At 47.6% G+C, this 18,836-nt stretch overlaps 1 protein-coding gene across 5 annotated transcripts in view; it reads right to left on the reverse strand.

Annotated features, from left to right (window-relative positions):
• LOC135919710 (uncharacterized) overlaps window positions 1-18,538 on the reverse strand; it is a 106,264-nt gene extending 87,726 nt beyond the window's left edge. For 3 of the 5 annotated variants that reach the window (XM_065453569.1, XM_065453570.1, XM_065453571.1), the window contains exon 1: window positions 18,383-18,538. In XM_065453569.1, coding sequence (XP_065309641.1) covers window positions 18,383-18,514 — 132 coding nt within the window. In that variant the 5' untranslated portion in view covers window positions 18,515-18,538. The other 2 variants (XM_065453568.1, XM_070529914.1) reach the window with 2 other exon arrangements.
• Between the last annotated feature and the right edge of the window lie 298 nt (window positions 18,539-18,836).

Below are 18,836 nucleotides of genomic sequence, written 5' to 3' on the forward strand. Positions count from 1 at the left end.
CATCACCGCTGTTCCTACTTGGCGATTTTAATCTACCAAACATCACATGGAATACCGACCCCCCTTTAATATCCCCACTCACACCTCAAGCTCGTGACTTTTTAGATGTGTGTTCAGTATTCTCACTCGTGCAGATCTGCGTTCAGGCAACTAGAATAACGGCTTCCACGGCGAATACGCTAGATTTAGTCTTTACTAATCAACCCGATATAGTATCGCCTGTAACGTACCTACCAGGAATTATCGACCACTTACTTCTACAGTTCGATATTAAACTAGACCGTCCGAAAACTAAAAAGAAGAAAAAAATAATACGAGACTACTACAGAGCAAATTATCAGGCCATAAATAATGCACTATCTTCGTTTATTGGCGTTTTCCTTAATGGCTTTGAACACCGTAGTGTACAAACTAATTGGAACATGTTCACATCTATGGTCAACCATCTAACTGAACAGTACATTCCTCAACGCACCATTACAACTCACACAAACTCTCCCTGGTACAATAATTACATTAAGCGTTTATCAAATAAAAAGAAGCGTCTCTACCGCATTGCAAAGCTTTCACCCACAATTCATCGCTGGGCATCGTATACTGCGGCGTCAAACACATATGTGCAAGCGCTCAAAAACGCCAAAAAGCACTTCGAATCGCAGGTTCTCCCTTCAATGCTTACTACTAATGTTAAAACATTTTGGCGTGCAATTATTCCTTCGACTGACAACAGCCTTGCCTTAACAGACTCTTCCGGTGTTCCAATTCCCTCCGACCTTTCTGCCACCATACTAAACCATACATTTTCAGAAAATTTTACAGCCACATCCAGCACACATATGCCAAGTACACAGCACCGTAACTATGTTACCATGCCCTCCATAATTGTTCCTCCATCCGGTGTCGTTAAGTTTATTGATGGACTAAGCATTCATTCTGCTCCCGGATACGATTGTATTAACTCGAAATTCTTAAAAAACACTTCATATTATTCTTCCATCATACTATCCAAACTTTTCCAGCAATCCCTTGACCATTGTACGCTACCTAATGAGTGGAAAATAGGCAAAGTGATTCCAGTGTATAAATCCGGCAGCAAAGCATCCCCTAATAATTATCGTCCCATTTCTCTCACCAGTACATGCTGTAAAATGCTCGAACATATTATTTTTACTAACCTGGTTAATTTCCTTGAATTGAACTCATTTTTTACGTCAGCACAGCACGGTTTTCGGAAATCTTACTCCTGTGAAACCCAATTAATATCATTTACACATGCACTACACCATATTCTTGACAAATCATCACTAGCTGATTGTATATTCTTGGATTTTTCAAAAGCATTCGACAAGGTGTGTCACAAACTATTACTTCATAAACTAAAAGAACTTAACATAGACGGTAACCTTTTGAAATGGATTGAATGTTTTCTGCTCAACCGCTCGCAATTTGTTTGTGCTAACGACATTAACTCCGATTTTACAGAGGTCCGTTCAGGTGTTCCACAGGGTTCCGTCCTTGGACCCCTACTGTTCCTAATTTACATTAATGATCTTCCCTCGCTTATCAACTCCCATATCCATCTATTCGCTGATGATTGCGTCATCTTCAGAGAAATTACCAATGCTAACGATATTGAATTACTTCAGTCAGACCTTACCACGATAGGAAACTGGTGCAATGAATGGTTAATGGAGCTCAATATTAACAAATGCAAAGTCATGCGTGTTTCTCGGAAAACATCTACAATACCATCATACTACATTAACAACATGTCGTTGGAATCAGTTTCTTCATATAAATATCTTGGTGTTTACATCACTTCTAGCCTAAACTGGTCTCTTCATACTGAAAACATAATCAAAAACGCTAATCGCATGCTAGGCTACTTACGTCGCAACTTTTTCAACGTTCCTACTAATTTGAAACTTTTGTTATATAAAACATTAATACGACCCAAACTCGAATACGCGACTCCGGTATGGGACCCTGCTCATGAAAACCTAATCACTGACCTCGAGATGGTTCAAAATAACTGTACGTTTTATTCTTGCTAACTACAACCGCAGAGCGAGTATAACTAACATGAAATCTAATCTTTGCCTCCCATCGCTGGCATCTCGCAGAAAAGTGTCTCGTATTGCCCTCTTCCACAAGTTGTACCATCACCATACTCTACGGGATCACCTCATCCGCCATCCAATTTATGTATCCCGTCGCATTGATCATCAGTACAAAGTGGGTATTTTGTCATGCAACACTAAAAGTTTTTCACAATCACTCCTGCCGCGAACCTCGCGTGACTGGAACCATCTTCCCGCCGAAATTGTAGGCCTTATTGATTATGAACAGTTCAGTGAAGCCTTAGCTAATATTGTATATACAGGTGCCATTTAAACGCTCATGTAACCAACTGTCTTCGTCCTCTTTTGTATCTACCACTCCCCCTCTGTAATGCCCTTGGCCCTGAGGGGTATAATAAATGAAAAATAAATGAAAAATACCAGTTGCTAAGCATCGAATTATAGCCGAGGAATGCGCTCGACCACTCAGTGAGAGCCCTTACCGATTTTCGCCGCGAGAGCGTTAATCTCTAAGACAAATCGACGAAATGCTGCGTAACGACATCATCAAACCGTTGCAAAGCCCGTTGGCCTCTACAGTAGTTTCGTTGAAGAAGAAAGTTGCAACTGCGTTTCTGCGTCGATTCCCGTTGCCAGAGCAAAATCATAAAGAAGGACGTATAGCCCATCTCACGGATGGACAACGCATTGGGCTGGCTCAGCAATGGAAAGTATTTGCCGACCATGGACCTCAAAGCGGCTTGCTGGCAAATAGAAGTTGAAGAGCGGGATAGAGCGGAAACCGCCATTATCATGCCTTACAGCCTCTATGAATTTAAGGTCATGCCTTTTGCTCTTTGCCAGTTTGTCCCTTAAGGACTGCGGCAGGAGGATCTGCATGCCCTTCATGATGGAAAAATGGCCGGGCGGCTCGAATTTTGCCGTACTTCACGAGGATTCAGGACAAGTAATAGTGGCCATACCTGAACACCGACGTCAACTCTTCCGTCAAGACGTACCGCGACTAGCAGCGACTGACAACACCACCGACATGGCTAGCGGGATTACTACAGCCGATCGAGTCCCCTTGCCGACCATTGAAGCAGATCCGCATCATATTATTGGGCCGTTTTGGAGTCAACATCTCAAAATAATTGGATCGTTGTGGCCAATGACTAAATTGCCCACTGTGCGGGCTGCCGGAAATAGCAAAATTGTTCCCCTAGAGCATCCTGCCGTGACATGGTGAGCCAGAAGTACTCATTTTTCACAGAGAAACAGCTTTACCTGAGTTTACCCAAGCCATCCGCAATATTGCCAGACCGGAGGGCAACCGCCTACCCCTCGTTGACGAATAGTTTAACAAAACGACTGAACAGGACGCTCGCCAACATGTGAGCGATGTACGTCGACGTCGAATACAAGACATGTAAGACCGTCCTTAGGTGGGCAACCTTCGCTTACACGGCAGTGCAAGAAACAACGCAGGTTACGACGTTCGAGATAGTGTACAGAAAAAACGCGACGATGACTCTGGACGCCGTGCTGCCGCACGCCACCGACGAAGAGAATGTGGACGCCCCCCCCCCCTCCCCCCATATCTGCAGCACGCCGAAGAAGCTCAACAACTCATCTGCCTGCGCATCAAGAGCCACCAAAGCACGGACAACTGGCATTACAACATTTCATGAGACTACATAGAACACGAGCTCGGTAAACGTGTTTGTCTTTCAGCTCCGATACGTAGATAAGAACATAGTGAGAAACTGGGAAATGCCCGCAGGATCTCTCACACTATCGACCAATAGCCTTGGCAAGCTGTGTCGGTAAAGTGATGGAGCGAATGGTACTGAGCAGACTGGAATGGCTACTCGAGAAAAGTGGTGGACTTCCTGATTTCATCAATGGATTCAGAAGAGGCCGATCATCCATTGACGGTGTGATCGACCTAGTATCTTCTGTTCAACAGGAAAAGAGACGCCGTCGTCTGGTATGCGCAATATTTCTGGACATCAAAAGTGCCTACGACAACGTCTTCCACCACTCGATTCTTCAGGCGCTTGAGGATATCGGTGTTGGTGGCCGCATGTATGCGTGGCTGCAGAGTTACCTCAGTGGCCGCACCATTTTCATGTCCACTTCGGATGGCGAGACTGATAGACATGAAGTTCGCAGGGGTGTTCCGCAGGGTGGTGTCCTTTGCCCAGTATTGTTCAATATGATACTGGTGGGCCTTGCAGACGAGCTACCTGAAACAGCGCGTATCAGTACGTACGCGGATGATATCTGTATTTGGTCATCTGGGGTCACACGTCCACAAGTGCGTGCAAGGCTTCAACGTGCGGTTACCATAACGGCGAAGTACTTGCGCCGTAGAGGCCTGCAACTCTCAGCTACTAAGTGTGCAGTCATGGCATTTACGCGCAAATTGATGTCAAATTATCCAATCGTTGTCGACGGAACGGCGCTCCCTTTAGTCACCCACCACAGATTTCTTGGCGTGATAATAGACTGCAGTCTTTCTTGGACCAAACATGTTACTGCGCTTAGGGCTGAACTGACCAACTTCATACACGTTCTTCGTGTAATATCAGGACTGAGATGGGGCCCCTCTGAGCGAAGTTTGCTCCAAGTGTACCAGGCACTTTTTGTGGGCTACATACGCTACAGCATGCCTGTGTTATCTAACATGGGGTCATCTTGTATACGCACGCTGGAGAGCCTTCAGGCTCAAGCACTACGGATATGTCTTGGCTTGCCACGCTGCACGTCAACTAAGGGCACAATAGCGGAAGCACGGGCTTGTCCTATCGACATATACAGGTCTTGTGAACCTGTGCGCACCTATCTTCGCCTGCTAACCAGACACTCACGCCATCCACTGTCAACGCTTCCAAGCATCAACCTTGACTGTGCTTTTTCTAAAGCTATTGCATGTCACGCAAGCATTGTACCTGCAAGATTCCAGGTAACCGACATCCCCACGACACCTCCATGGACATTGCCAAGACCACTAGTGAGGCTTCAGATACCCGGAATTAGGAAGAAATCTCACGTCTCCTCCATTGGCTTGAAGCAGCTCACCCTGTCCCATATATTTACTTTATATAGTGGGACTGTAGAAGTATATACCGATGGTTCGGTCACGCCATCTGCCACAACGGCCGCATTTGTCATCCCACAACTTGGAATTACCCAACGATTTCGATTAGACCACAAATCTACATCTACGGCAGCGGAACTTGCGGGAATACGGGAGGCTGTCCGTTTTATGAGAACGCAGACACCCCATAAATGGACAATATTGTGCGATGCCAAATCAGCGCTACAGGCGCTAAAATATTTTTTAAACAAAGGACCATACTATCTGCTCGTGCTGGAAATCGTCGAACTTTATCACAGTGCCGAGTTAAGTGGCCACGTGATCACCTTTCAATGGGTGCCTAGCCATTGTGGTGTTTTTGGTAATGAACTCGCTGACAGTGAGGCAAGATCGGCCTCCCCTTCCTGTGATGAAGTACGGATTGCCTACTCGCGACCTGACACCAATTCCATGATCAAGGCACTCATGCAGGACCTTACAAAGGCTTACAGAGCCCACTCCGATAACATTCACAGACGTCTACGTATGATTGACCCAGACGGTAAATTCTGTTTGCCCCCGAAGCTTACACGGAGCAAAACATCATTGCTACACAGGATTCGGCTCGGCGTTGCTTTCACCCGTCGCTACGCACACCTCATCGGCCAATCGAACAGCCCTGATTGCGTACACTGCCAGATGCCCGAAACACTGCAACACGTACTGTGCGACTGCCCAGCATATATGCTGGAGCGAAGGACGTTAGACAGTTTCCTAGCCAGCGTTGGCAGACAACTACTGTCGGAGGAAGCTATTCTCGGCCCATGGCCTGACACTGCAATTTCAATGCGTGCCACAAAAGTATTGTCGAAGTTCCTGCAGGACACCAAGCTCGACGAGCGGCTCTAGCGAGGCAACTGTCTCATGTACATAAGCACTCACCACTTCTCTTATCATCGTCATCCATCCCAATACTTTCACTTCCCTTCCCTCTTCCCCAGTACAGAGTAGCAGACTAGAGCGCACTAGCTCAGGTCGACCTCTCTGTCTTTCCTATCAATAAATTCTATTCTTCTTCTTCCTTTCCGATGTTCTTTCGGACCCTGGAATGTCCTCTGACGTATTGGCGCACGGGACTATAAGATCATTCGAGATGGCATTACTCAATCACAGTGGCGCCGCTCGTGACCTGATGTAGTCAGTGTTATGCGCCTTAAGCCCTTCTACCAGCTCTAACCAACTCTCGTACTTTGTTTCATTGTTTCTTAAATCGAAAGTATTATGTGGCTCATGAGGTGGGAAAACCAGCGTTGTCGGCGTCGGCGTGACCACACGATGTTATAAGGATGTCACGAGCCGTACACCTTTGGTGAAAGTCGAACCCAGAACTTATGTTGTTATTAACGCTACGAACCCTCGACCTTTTGGGGGAGTGGAACCCACAACTTTGGTGTTTGATAACCCGAAGGTAATTAAGGTACGTTTAATAAAGATACATTTAATTATGACACTCAAAACCACTACCTTTGTGGGTGTTCAACCCACGACCTTTGGTGTTAAGGTGAAGTTAATTAGGGTACAGCTAATTAGGCACTTGTACCCACCACCATTGCACCATTGTTGCCAGTCGTACCCACGACTTTGCAGTGTGCACACCTTGTGACCAACACCGTAGGTCACGTGACGTCGCTGCGTTTCTGCTAAGCGGCCGCTGAAGTCACGTGACTTCATCAGTGGCGCCATGGACGTCGCCTCGCTTCTGCTTATGTGCCGCAGTGCTTTGCCATTCATCCACGTTGGGATAACTTATGCGCCTCTTCTTTCTGCAGTGGAACTGTTAAATGATCGCTGGGTTTCTGTTGACGTTTGCAGCTAGCTGGGTGAGGGAGAGCTTTGTGGTAGTGAAAGCAGAGTATACAAATAGCATCACGCAGAATAGGGACGCGGCGAGGGTGGCTGGAGCCTAGCGTAGAGAAGGAGCGGCGTGGTGGCTACACAGGTAGTGTAACGTCATTGCTCCCCAATTAAAAAAATCCCGCTTGCTTGCTTCGGCAGTCTCTTGCTCTCAGTAGGAAAAACAATTATTCGTGGCCCAGCCATCGCAAACACCAGATACCAGCGGAGCTGTGGGAAGGCTTGTAAACTAGTGCGAAACTGCACACTTAATGTAACTTTTGCTGGGCTTCCCCAATCTCCATTGGTGTTGTTTGAACCGCACCGATGGCACCGGCTGTTGGAATCTCAGCACTGCCACCAGCTGTCGGAACCTCAGTGCTGACACCCGTTGTTGCAACCGGACCGTTGGCGCCCGTTGTTGCAAATGGGTCGCAAGCCCCAAGGGTAGCGTTGGCCTGGCGGCCTGGGGCACACTGGAAGCATCCGAAGGTCCCAGCAAAGCATGAGGCGACTGCTAACAGAACAACTTGTTTATTCTAGCATTGCAAAGAGCGGGCGGTCAGGTCGACCGAAGTAGAGAGACGGGAGAGCACGTTACTCAACAGAAGAAATCGGAGCCTCTCTCCTGGCGTCCGGGGGCAGCTGCTCTTATACTCTTGGGGTCGCGGGCAAGACGGAAGGTCACGAGATGACACCACGTGACAGCGGCGACGGACGGACTGAGAGACACGTTGGAACAAGGAGGTGACGCATCAGACGGGCCGGCGCCGGTCAGACCTCCTCGCTTCACACTGGGGGAGCTCCTCTCCCCGGCTGCCGCGCTTTGACAAGCGTGGGCACACACACACACACGCACACACAAAGACACGTGGCACTGAACATGCCGGGACGCGCTCGCCGGGGATGCGTCGCGGCCGCTCCGAACGGGCCAAAATGTCCGCCGCTTTGAACGAAGCCCCGGCGTACGTTGCATCCGCGCCGGCTTTAGTGCGCGTCGTAGGCGAAACGTAACAGACCGCCCCGCCGGGGGAGGGAGATCCCGATGGTCAGGGGACTGCATCCGCTGTCCGGAGGGATGTCGCTCAATGATGCTCATTACCGAAGTCGGTCGTCCCTCGGCGTTTCTTGAGCCAGCGCACCGAGAAGGCCTCGTTCTCACGTTCAGGTTCACAGAGGACACTGCAAAGTGACTTCGGGAGAGTTCTCATTTTTCTCTCGTTCTCAGCAAGCGTTAGAACTACGCCGAAACTCAGCCGCTCAGTCAGCAAGCACGGCACAACCCTCACTAAGCCATGCCAGGCTCTTTCCCCTTTAATACTACTGCCTAGTTCCTTACAGTAGTCTAGCAGCACTCAGAACGCGTCCACAAATCGGAAAATTGCACTAGAAAGCACATTATCACTTTGAAACACTACACAAAAGCAATATGTTAAAAATCCTGCCTCAGGAAGAAAAACATCAATAACAAACAATTTTGAGGCTGATTCCCACGTTAGGGGCTTCGACTTCAGCCATCGGCGTTACCGTTGAGACTCCCCTTTTTGTAACGCACCTCAAAGGAATGTTATTGCAAAGCGAGGCTCCAGTGCAGGAGGCGGCCATTTGTGGAACAGATAGTCTGCAGCCTTTGGAGAGGGCAGTGATCCGTTTCTAAGCATGCGAAGCGGAGATCGCAGCGAGCGACCGTACACCAGCTCAGCTGGCGAAAACCCCGTAGCCGCATGCGGCGCGGTCCGTAATGCAAACATCGCCCCAGGCAGACACAGCTCCCAGTCAGTTTGATGTTCAAAACACAATGCTCTCAACACGCGCTTCATGACGGAGTGGAGCTTCTCAACGGAATTCGACTGGGGGTGGTGCACTGAGCTGTGTAGCAGCTTTACCCCGCACCTTTCGAGAAAGGCTGTCGTCAAAGCGCTAGTAAACACTGTGCCCTGATCTGATTGGATTTCCGCAGGAAAACCAACTCGCGCAAATATGGACAGTAGTGCATTGACTATCTCAACTGAGCTGAGTTCTTTAAGCGGCACTGCTTCAGGGAACTTTGTAGCTGGGCAGATCACAGTCAAAATGTGTCTGTACCCCGTGGCTGTTACCGGCAGAGGTCCCACTGTATCAATAACGAGCCGTCTAAAAGGCTCCGTAATGATAGGTACCAACTTCAACGGCGCCCTCGATTTGTCCCCTGGTTTGCCGACCCGCTGACAGGTGTCGCATGTCTTCACAAAGTGGTCTGCGTCCCGAAAACACCCTGGCCAATAGTACTCTTGCAAGAGACGGTCCTTAGTTTTCTTAACTCCTAGGTGTCCGGACCACGAACCCCCATGCGACCAGCGCAACAGATCCTGACGATAGCACTGAGGCACGATCAGCTGATTGAACTCCACTCCCCTGCGGTCTACATACTTCCGGTACAGGACCCCACCTCTTTCCACAAAGCGAGCATTTTTCTTGGCGATACCTTCCTTGACAATGCAGCGTATGTTTTCTAGGCTGCCATCCTTCTTTTGCTCGGCTATCAAAGCCGACCGGCTGACTTTTAGCAACCTATTAAGTCCGTCTGACGTAGGCGCGATGAGCAAATCTTCAGATAGCTCTTCTAACTTTCCCGCATCGGGAATTTCCTCTCCAGTATCTGGTGCGTTTAACGCTACAGACTCAGTTTTACTCAGCTCGGGCGTGATCTGAATATCAGCTTGCTGCGCCTCTGACCCTTTCTCACCGTTCGACAACGTCGGCCCCGCAACTACCGCCTTTGCAGCGAGCTCCCGAACCTTCGATCTGGTTAAGGCCTGAACGCTAGCCTCACCAAACAAAAGCCCCTTCTCGCGCAGGAGGTGATCGGACCTGTTCGAAAATAGGTACCGGTACTGAGGGGGCAGCATAGATGACACTGCGGCCTCCGTCTCAAGTGCTCCGAAAGGTCCTTCAATAAGCACTTTTGCTACGGGCAGACACACGCTATGAGCTTCCACGGCTTGCTTGATCCATGCGCACTCGCCCGTGAACATATCGGGTTCTACGTAAGAGGGGTGAACCACATCCATCGTAGCTGCGGAATCGCGAAGCACTCGGCACTCTTTCCCGTTTACGAGGAGGTCTCGCATGTAAGGCTCGAGAAGCTTCATGTTCTCGTCAGTGCTGCATAATGACAAAAACACAACTTTTGTTTTTGTTTCTGGACACTGCGCCGAAAAGTGACCCGGCTTCTGGCACGTATAACACACGCGCGCTTGCCTCGCCTCGAACCGCTTTCTGCGTTCGGCTTCGGTTGCCGCCGTCTCCTTACGTTCGGTCGGACTGCTTTCACTCGCATCCGCACTACGTGTGTCCCCCTTTGCTCTCATGGGCGTGAACTTCGGCCTCTCAAACTTGGAGCCAAATTCACCCTTTTGACCGTCCTTAGCTCCGCGAGCCCGACGCGTCACAAACTCTTCGGCTAGCTCAGCGGCTCTAGCCACCGTACTAACGTCTGGCCTATCCAAGACCCAGTACCGCACGTTCTCAGGTAACCGACTATAAAACTGTTCTAGCCCGAAACACTGCAGAACTTTCTCGTGGTCACCAAACGCTTTCTCTTCTTTGAGCCACTCCTGCATGTTTGACATTAGCCTGTAGGCAAACTCTGTATATGACTCACTTTTGCCTTTCTCATTTTCTCGAAACTTCCGACGGAACGCCTCCGCGGACAGCCTGTACTTTTTTAGCAGACTCGATTTCACTTTGTCGAAATCCTCTGCCTCCTCTCTATCCAAGCGAGCGACTACGTCGGCCGCCTCGCCGGGTAACAAAGTGAGCAAGCGCTGTGGCCACGTTTCCCGAGAGAACCCCTGCTTCTCGCACGTTCGCTCAAAGTTAACCAGGAACAAACCAATGTCCTCTCCAAGCTTAAACGGCCGCATCAGGTCAGTCATTTTGAACAATACTCGTTCTCCTGCACCGTGTGCCTGATTTCCATTACGAGCGCGTTCCATCTCTACCTCGAGACGCTTCATTTCTAAAGCGTGTTGACGGTCGCGCTCTTCTTTTTTCTCTTGTTGCTCTCGCTCTTTTTCTTTCTCTTGTTGCTCTCGTTCTATCTGTTCTTTACGTTCACGCTCCTGTCTTTTTGCCCTTTCCTCAATGGTCTCAAGGCATTCCGACAGCTCGTCATCCTCAGCTCCTAACTCAAGAATAGCACTTAGCAGTTCTGGTTTTCTGAGTTTGTCTGAGACATCCAGACCCAACTCTCTTGCAAGCTCCAACAATTTCGGTTTGCGCAACGACTTCAAATCCATGGCTGCTCTGAATGCTGCTTTCTCTACTGCCTACTATTGTCTTGCCGCAAACTAACCCGGCCGCAACGACAACCACAATTACCAGCTCTGTTTCTAACACTAACAAAAGCCTGGCAAAACTCAGAAGAAGAAAGTCCCGCACTCACCAAACCTCGCAGCCAAGAATTCAGCGCAGTCGTTCCGCTGCAGGCAACCAGTCATCACACAGGGCTCGTTGCACTGCTCCCGGATGGTCGTTGTGCTGCTCAGCATACAGGCAACCGCCTATCTTCGCTGCTGGCCTCCGTTGTCGCGATCTCACCGCTGGCAACCAGATGTTTGAACCGCACCGATGGCACCGGCTGTTGGAATCTCAGCACTGCCACCAGCTGTCGGAACCTCAGTGCTGACACCCGTTGTTGCAACCGGACCGTTGGCGCCCGTTGTTGCAAATGGGTCGCAAGCCCCAAGGGTAGCGTTGGCCTGGCGGCCTGGGGCACACTGGAAGCATCCGAAGGTCCCAGCAAAGCATGAGGCGACTGCTAACAGAACAACTTGTTTATTCTAGCATTGCAAAGAGCGGGCGGTCAGGTCGACCGAAGTAGAGAGACGGGAGAGCACGTTACTCAACAGAAGAAATCGGAGCCTCTCTCCTGGCGTCCGGGGGCAGCTGCTCTTATACTCTTGGGGTCGCGGGCAAGAAGGAAGGTCACGAGATGACACCACGTGACAGCGGCGACGGACGGACTGAGATACACGTTGGAACAAGGAGGTGACGCATCAGACGGGCCGGCGCCGGTCAGACCTCCTCGCTTCACACTGGGGGAGCTCCTCTCCCCGGCTGCCGCGCTTTGACAAGCGTGGGCACACACACACACACGCACACACAAAGACACGTGGCACTGAACATGCCGGGACGCGCTCGCCGGGGATGCGTCGCGGCCGCTCCGAACGGGCCAAAATGTCCGCCGCTTTGAACGAAGCCCCGGCGTACGTTGCATCCGCGCCGGCTTTAGTGCGCGTCGTAGGCGAAACGTAACAGTGTCTAGTGTTTGCAATAGCAGAACCCGCGCAATTTTCTCTTGGTACGTCTGCTTTAGTTTTTTTCTCTCGTATATTTAGCACCGGGGCGAGGTTTTTTAGGAGAGGGGCACTTACACTTGTACTTATTCATCATTTTCTCGGGCACTGCATGACACCCGCTAGCAACCTAATATTATCTCTCGGCGCACTTAGTCGGATCTTCAATTGAAGTCATAGCGCTGCATTGACACGGACAAGAAAGACGACAGGACGTGCGCTAACTATCAACCGAATTTTATTTCGGAAAGGCATCGTATTTATACTGGATAAAACCAGTGTAAATAATCGCGCGCCCAACCCAGCGCGCGCGATTATTCCTTTTTGCTCGAGAAGTCGACGGAGTGCTTAGACAGTTTGCACCTTCTTTTAAAATCAAACCTCCTGCTACAATCTCTCTCGTATCTTTATCAGCATTTTTAAACATGACTACACAATCATTAAACAGTGGTTTACACCCGTAATCATCGCGATGCACCGAGACAGGTCCATCTCGATAACAGCTAGATTATCTTTGTATTTTTATCTTTGTATTTTTATGTATTTTTTGTAGATTATCTTTGTATCTTTATCCTTGTATCTTTGATTATCTATCTATATTTTGTTTTTAAACCTCAGCGTTTCTGTCTGTCCTATCTTCTGGGAATGAACACCATGAATAAAATGTCCAGGAAGAAATATGTGTGTCATGCTTATTTCACAGCATAGAGTATCCGCCTGTCTTAGAGAAAGAAGTGCACGAAAAATGATTTGATCAGATATTCTAGGCCAGCGATCGCAGAAATAGTGCACTAATAGGTGAATATTGGTGAGGGAAATTGTGTCCTGACGTCCCTATCCTGCACATGGCTCGCTTTCTTCCAGCGCGGCGCCACGAAGCGTTGTTGAGAGGGCGTTGGCCCTTTTGTGCAATGGGATACCGAGGGACTTGTTCACGTTTTACAATAATGGGCGTCCTTGCAATGTCACAGAGTTTAAAGCTCCTATTAAATTACATTCAGTGTGACATGCCTAAGCCTCTTGCGCATTCTCTCTGCAGCATATACAGCTTCTACTTCGCGAGCCTGCTGTCATTGACATAGCGTCTTGGTTCATCACAGTCTGCGCCAGCGAAGCAGAAGGTACAGAGGAGGACTTGAAAGTGCTTGGTGAGCAAAGCGGGGAAGCGACCCAAGCAGACAAGAGCCGGTGCTTCTTTGTTGCCTGCCGCACATGTACAGAAGAGGCGAGGAGGGATGGGGCGCTCCTCACGCCAGTCCCCTTCCCTTCGAACGCCGTCTCCAAGCGTGGATTACAGTCACACCACAAGAAGCGTGGAAACACAAGTCCCAATCACGCCTGATAAGCGTGAAGAGCCGCTGCTGATCACTCGTAGTAGGCGTGATTGGTAAGCGTGGGAGAATATCACGCTTTGGTTAGGCATGTAAAAAACTGCAAATGCGCGCTTAGATAGAAGTGGATTTTTTAAAGTGTACTCTGGAAGCTTTGACGAGGCATGTGTAAAAGCCCTACGTGCTTGACCCACTGATCATATTTTCGACAATTGGCGGTCGCTTGCCTTTTTTTTGTTTTTGTTTTTTCTGGGCACAGGGTCCCCCAATAAGGAGTTGCTTTAGTGATTCACAGTATTTGCTACTCTGTTATTCACCCTGAATAAAACGGGACAATACGGTCTCTTGTAATGCACAGAAAATACACCCACCTATGAGTCTTTCACGCACCGTATTACAGCAAATGACCCTTTGCTGGGACCCACACTCACCAGGCACATTATAATTCCCGTAGAAATGAGGACAGAAAAACATCACGCGTCTCTTTGAGCAAATAAGTTACAATACTGTCCTCTTGTTCTACCAAATAGCGAAAGGAATTCATTACTGTTGTGAACACATATACACATATACACAGGTATTAGGAGAAGGGAAAGCGAGGAGCAAGCTGCCAACTGCCACCGGAAGGGGCACAACGCCTGCCTACTCTTCTGAAGGGAGGTGACAGCAACACAGAAATAGAAGATAGGAAGGAGAGGAGGAAAAAGGAAAGAGGAAAGGAGAGCAACAGGACACTGCAACAGGACAAATCTAAACACTAAATAGAACTCTGCAGCCGGAATTAAAGTGACGCCGCGTCGAACAGCCTCCACAATTATCAACCACATCCATGGCTAGTTCGCTATGCGGCTAATTGTGTTCTCCACGATGAGACGCCAAGTAAAGCTGCACGTAATCACCGTTTCATCGTTAGTCGGTTCACAATATACACTATAAGGTGTTTGAACCCGCCACCTCCCATCTTCGAAGGAAGAAGCGTTAGGGTACAGTACTGATCACACACAGTAGGGCCGGTGACTGAAGGTCACGCTACTGCAGAATGTTCAATGTTCATGCTACAAACGTGAACCTAAGTTAGTTAGTTCTGTAAAGGTTACTAGGGCGCGATGGGCCTGATCACGTTTAGATGCACAGCCACTGGGGTATAAACATTCCTCGAGTGTCGCACACCGCTGGCCAAGGAGATGATAGTCTCTCACTAGCGACATGCGCTGCGCACTGAAAGCTGGACACTCAAATATAAGGTTCTGAAGTGTCTCGTAGCAGCCACAAGACGTACACAATGGACTTTCCGCACGCCCTTGTCTGTATAAACGTTCGTGCACCTTCACGCAACCAACCCTTAGCTTGAGCAGTTGGGCTCTAGCGCGACGAAGCAAGCCTCGACCACGAACACAGGGCGGGAACGTTCCATTTGCGACGCGCTGATCTGGATGCTGATCTGCATTACTGGGAAGCATAGTCACAATGACACAGTGGTTCTCTTTGTAAAAAGCATTATATTTTATCTCGCAAGCGGTAATAATTTTGAAGGCAATGCCTGTCTCAGCAATCATTATTCTAAGCATCATATTGCGTTCTGTTAAGTTTTAAATTGTTAAAAAGATATTGATTTTTCTTTCAGCTCCATTTTCTTCTCTTTTTTTCTTGGTAAGCATCTATTTTTAAGTGTATAATGCCGTGTATAATTGCTCAAGTGGCTTTTCAACATTTATGCTTGTATAGATTGATCGACGTGCCTGTGTTCTTTCTGCATTCTATGAACTATGACTGATCAAATTTTTGTTGTTTCCTATGCCCTCCGCACCATATGCAATGCCTTGCAGGGCCCTTAAGATACATAAATAATTATAAGTAAAAGCATGAAACATTTTCTTTGCATAGCATAATGAAACCCGCATGGTGTTGTGCTGTTGCAAACAAAAAAATAATATAATAAAAGCGATGACTTAAAAGGAGCAACACATTCATAAGATTGGGCAGGAAAATTCAAAAAGATATCTAAGGCGCAAAATTGAAAAAAACTAAACCTAAGCCAGATATTGAGTTTCTTTATTCGTTTCCTCCGGCGGGAGACTGTCGAACTAAGCCCTGTGTGGCTGCAAAAAGAGTATCGTGAAGATAGCCTTCAACCACTGCCTGCATGATGTAGGGAGATAGGCGCATCTGATTAAACCACTTGTCCACTTCCTCCGACGATTTCGCAAAGCTACATTGCGCTTTATCAAGTTACAACTTGCATTTGTAAGACTATGCTTAGAAAATCGCTTTTGCGAGCAGGTTTACGCCAAGTGCGAAAAGTCACCACAGGCATCAAGCAAAACCTTTGTTTTCGACCTACATACATTGTACCGATGATAGCCTCCTTGGTCACTTTTGTCGCGTACAGACATATTTTTAGTGGTTAAAATAGCCTTTACTGTTGGTTACTTAACTGCTGTGGGAAATAAATATAAGTTTGCCACAGCATATTCACTGCATTTTTCTCGTGTGCCTTGGTTTTTAAAACGAATATGTCACCAGCCTATTTCAACACTCGTCCTGTACTTGCTTTGCGCTTCTGTTGCTTGCAGCGCTAGCTGCTACACCCCCAGAAAAATTGGGTATGCTGTTTGCAATGTTGTCCAAACAGTGCTTAAGTTTTAAATGTATTGTGGTTACAAAAGAGTTAGGTTTAAAATCAGTAAAAGGTCATTAAGATATGTAAAACCTATGCAACCTTACATCGTCAAGTGCCTGAGCAATCTCTCGGTCAGTGAAGCATAAAAACATGTTACATAACCTAGCCTGACACATGACTCTCTGTATATGCCTCAAAATCAAATTCATATTTTGTTATTGGGAAAAAGAAGAGTCGAAGAGAGAGAATATTTCAGCAATTTTATAATTTTTTTTAGAGAAATACTTGCCATCCTCTCAAAAGAAAGCACCTCTCTTTTTCTGTACAGATACTAATAGTAAAAAATTTATTAAATAATTGGGTTTTACGTGCCAAAACCACTTCCTGATTATGAGGCACGCCGTAGTGGAGGACTCCGGAAATTGCGGCCACCTGGGGTTCTTTAACGTGCACATAAATCTAAGCACACGGGTGTTTTCGCATTTCGCCCCCATCGATATGCGGCCGCCGTGGCCAGGATACGATCCCGCGACCTCGTGCTCCGCAGCCCAACACCATAGCCACTGAGCAACCACGGCGGGTAGATTCTAATAGTAGTATACAAAACTGCATGTGGCCATGAACGAAATAAATCTTCGACATTAACTGGAAAATTCACCACTGTGAAAGGTGTGCACAAGCACTGGAACATCTGTCCAGTTCTTAACTGCGAATGACTCGTCCAACTCAAGTATAAAGTGATGCCCAAGTAAATGCGGGCTAATGTCTTGTTGTCACTAATCCCACTCATTTACAATAAAGTTAATCTCTACTGTGAGCGTCTTAATAATGAAAACCCTGACCAAGATGCATGTTTACTGTCAGGGATGACCTTGGACGGTTTCGCAAGTTCAAGTTCTTCGCCGAGTGTGATAGGCCTCAGGCTTTACCTTGTTTATTTCGTTACTGATATTAAGAAGTTCTTAGCTATTGCGTACGCTTTTTATTGCACGCAAGAGAAGAAAACAAAACAAAGTCACGATTCTTTCTATGTAAGGGCTGCAGATATAAGTAACCATATCCCTTACAGAATCCTTAGGGCTGTCATATGGCCACTTGAAAATGCGATCCGCGCCGTTAAAAATGCATGTCTCGCATCCCTCGTTTTCATCCCTGTTGGCTACGCACTCACTAAGGAGCAACAATTCACGAGCCCGCGCACTGCAAGCAATGAATTATTTCAGGCCTTTTTTGAGTATGGAAGAAACTCCGTGTAGGGTAACATCGCTTTGCACAAGAAGCTGGACATAATTAGTCACTTCTTTCCTAGCACACCCCATAAGATGGAATACTTTTGCATCAGTTAGGCTTTAGAGCCGAAAACGGCAAAATCGCTATTAAATTTAGTCTGAATCTTCACTAAAGTCAATAAAGATTGAAGATAATGCTTTTTGGAATACATCAAAATTAGGAAAAGCGCTGCTTAGGTCAATAGCCTTTTCAGATTAAAAATGAAGTGTTGAAACGCATATGTTTGCCATGTCCTGCGCATTGATTCTAAGCAGAGTTGCCACCCACCCACCACCAAGCTAGACGAGGAGACTGGGCAGGCAATTTGCATACACAAGACCGGTCAACATTATCCCTACATGGTCGCCATATCCTAATTTAGTTCACCGAGTGTGGCGATCCACACAAGTTTAATATTAGCCGCCAGGTAATATGGAAATGAGGAGAGAGCTAGAGTCAAGACAAATATGGAGTAAAGGCAAAGGGTCGAGAGATGGAAAATAAGAGATTTTAGAAAATTTTGGGTGAGTCTGGGGGTACTGTCGACGTGAAACAGATGATAAACACGTACGTTACATGTTCCCGGTGGTCCTTATAGGTATTAGCACAGCGTATAAGTTCCCCTTCAGGATCTATTTTTCTAATGGAGCAGCTAAGCCACGGCTGAATAAGGGTAGTAGGACTGATCTCGCATGTACTTGAGTCCCCGCTGTCGCACCAGGTTAGCCGACCACAAGCACCCGTGCACGTATACGTAACCAGCAAGGCAGTCAATATACAGTACTTACCTCTGCAATGTCAACATTGCTTTTGGCTCCTTGTTGTCCTTCCTTTCCACCTGTTTCTAGCTCCTGATCGCTCTTGACAGCCCGTGTTAACAATATGGCCATGGTCAAAACCAAAACGCTTGTTGTCGCCATTACTAGCTTTCTGAAAGCACAAATGACTGCGTCTTGGTCCAACGACACCGTCTTTTATGCGCCTTGCTGATGGGATTTCGTTGACGTCTGTATAACTTAGCATGCGTCATCTAAGATGCGAAACGCCGTTGCTTTTTTTATTTTGCACCAATCTATCACGGAGACAAACAATGGCACCGCTAAGCAGTGCACTACTTTGACATGACGCGTGTGTTCGCTTTATGGTTGAAATCCTTGTAGTTAGCTTATACTCGTGTAAATATGAGTTCATCCGAGCACTTTTTGCAAGGTGTCTCTCTCACTATTCATTCACTTGTTCGGG

Source organism: Dermacentor albipictus, unplaced genomic scaffold (genome assembly GCF_038994185.2).
Source record: "Dermacentor albipictus isolate Rhodes 1998 colony unplaced genomic scaffold, USDA_Dalb.pri_finalv2 scaffold_35, whole genome shotgun sequence".
Classification (NCBI taxonomy): domain Eukaryota; kingdom Metazoa; phylum Arthropoda; class Arachnida; order Ixodida; family Ixodidae; genus Dermacentor; species Dermacentor albipictus.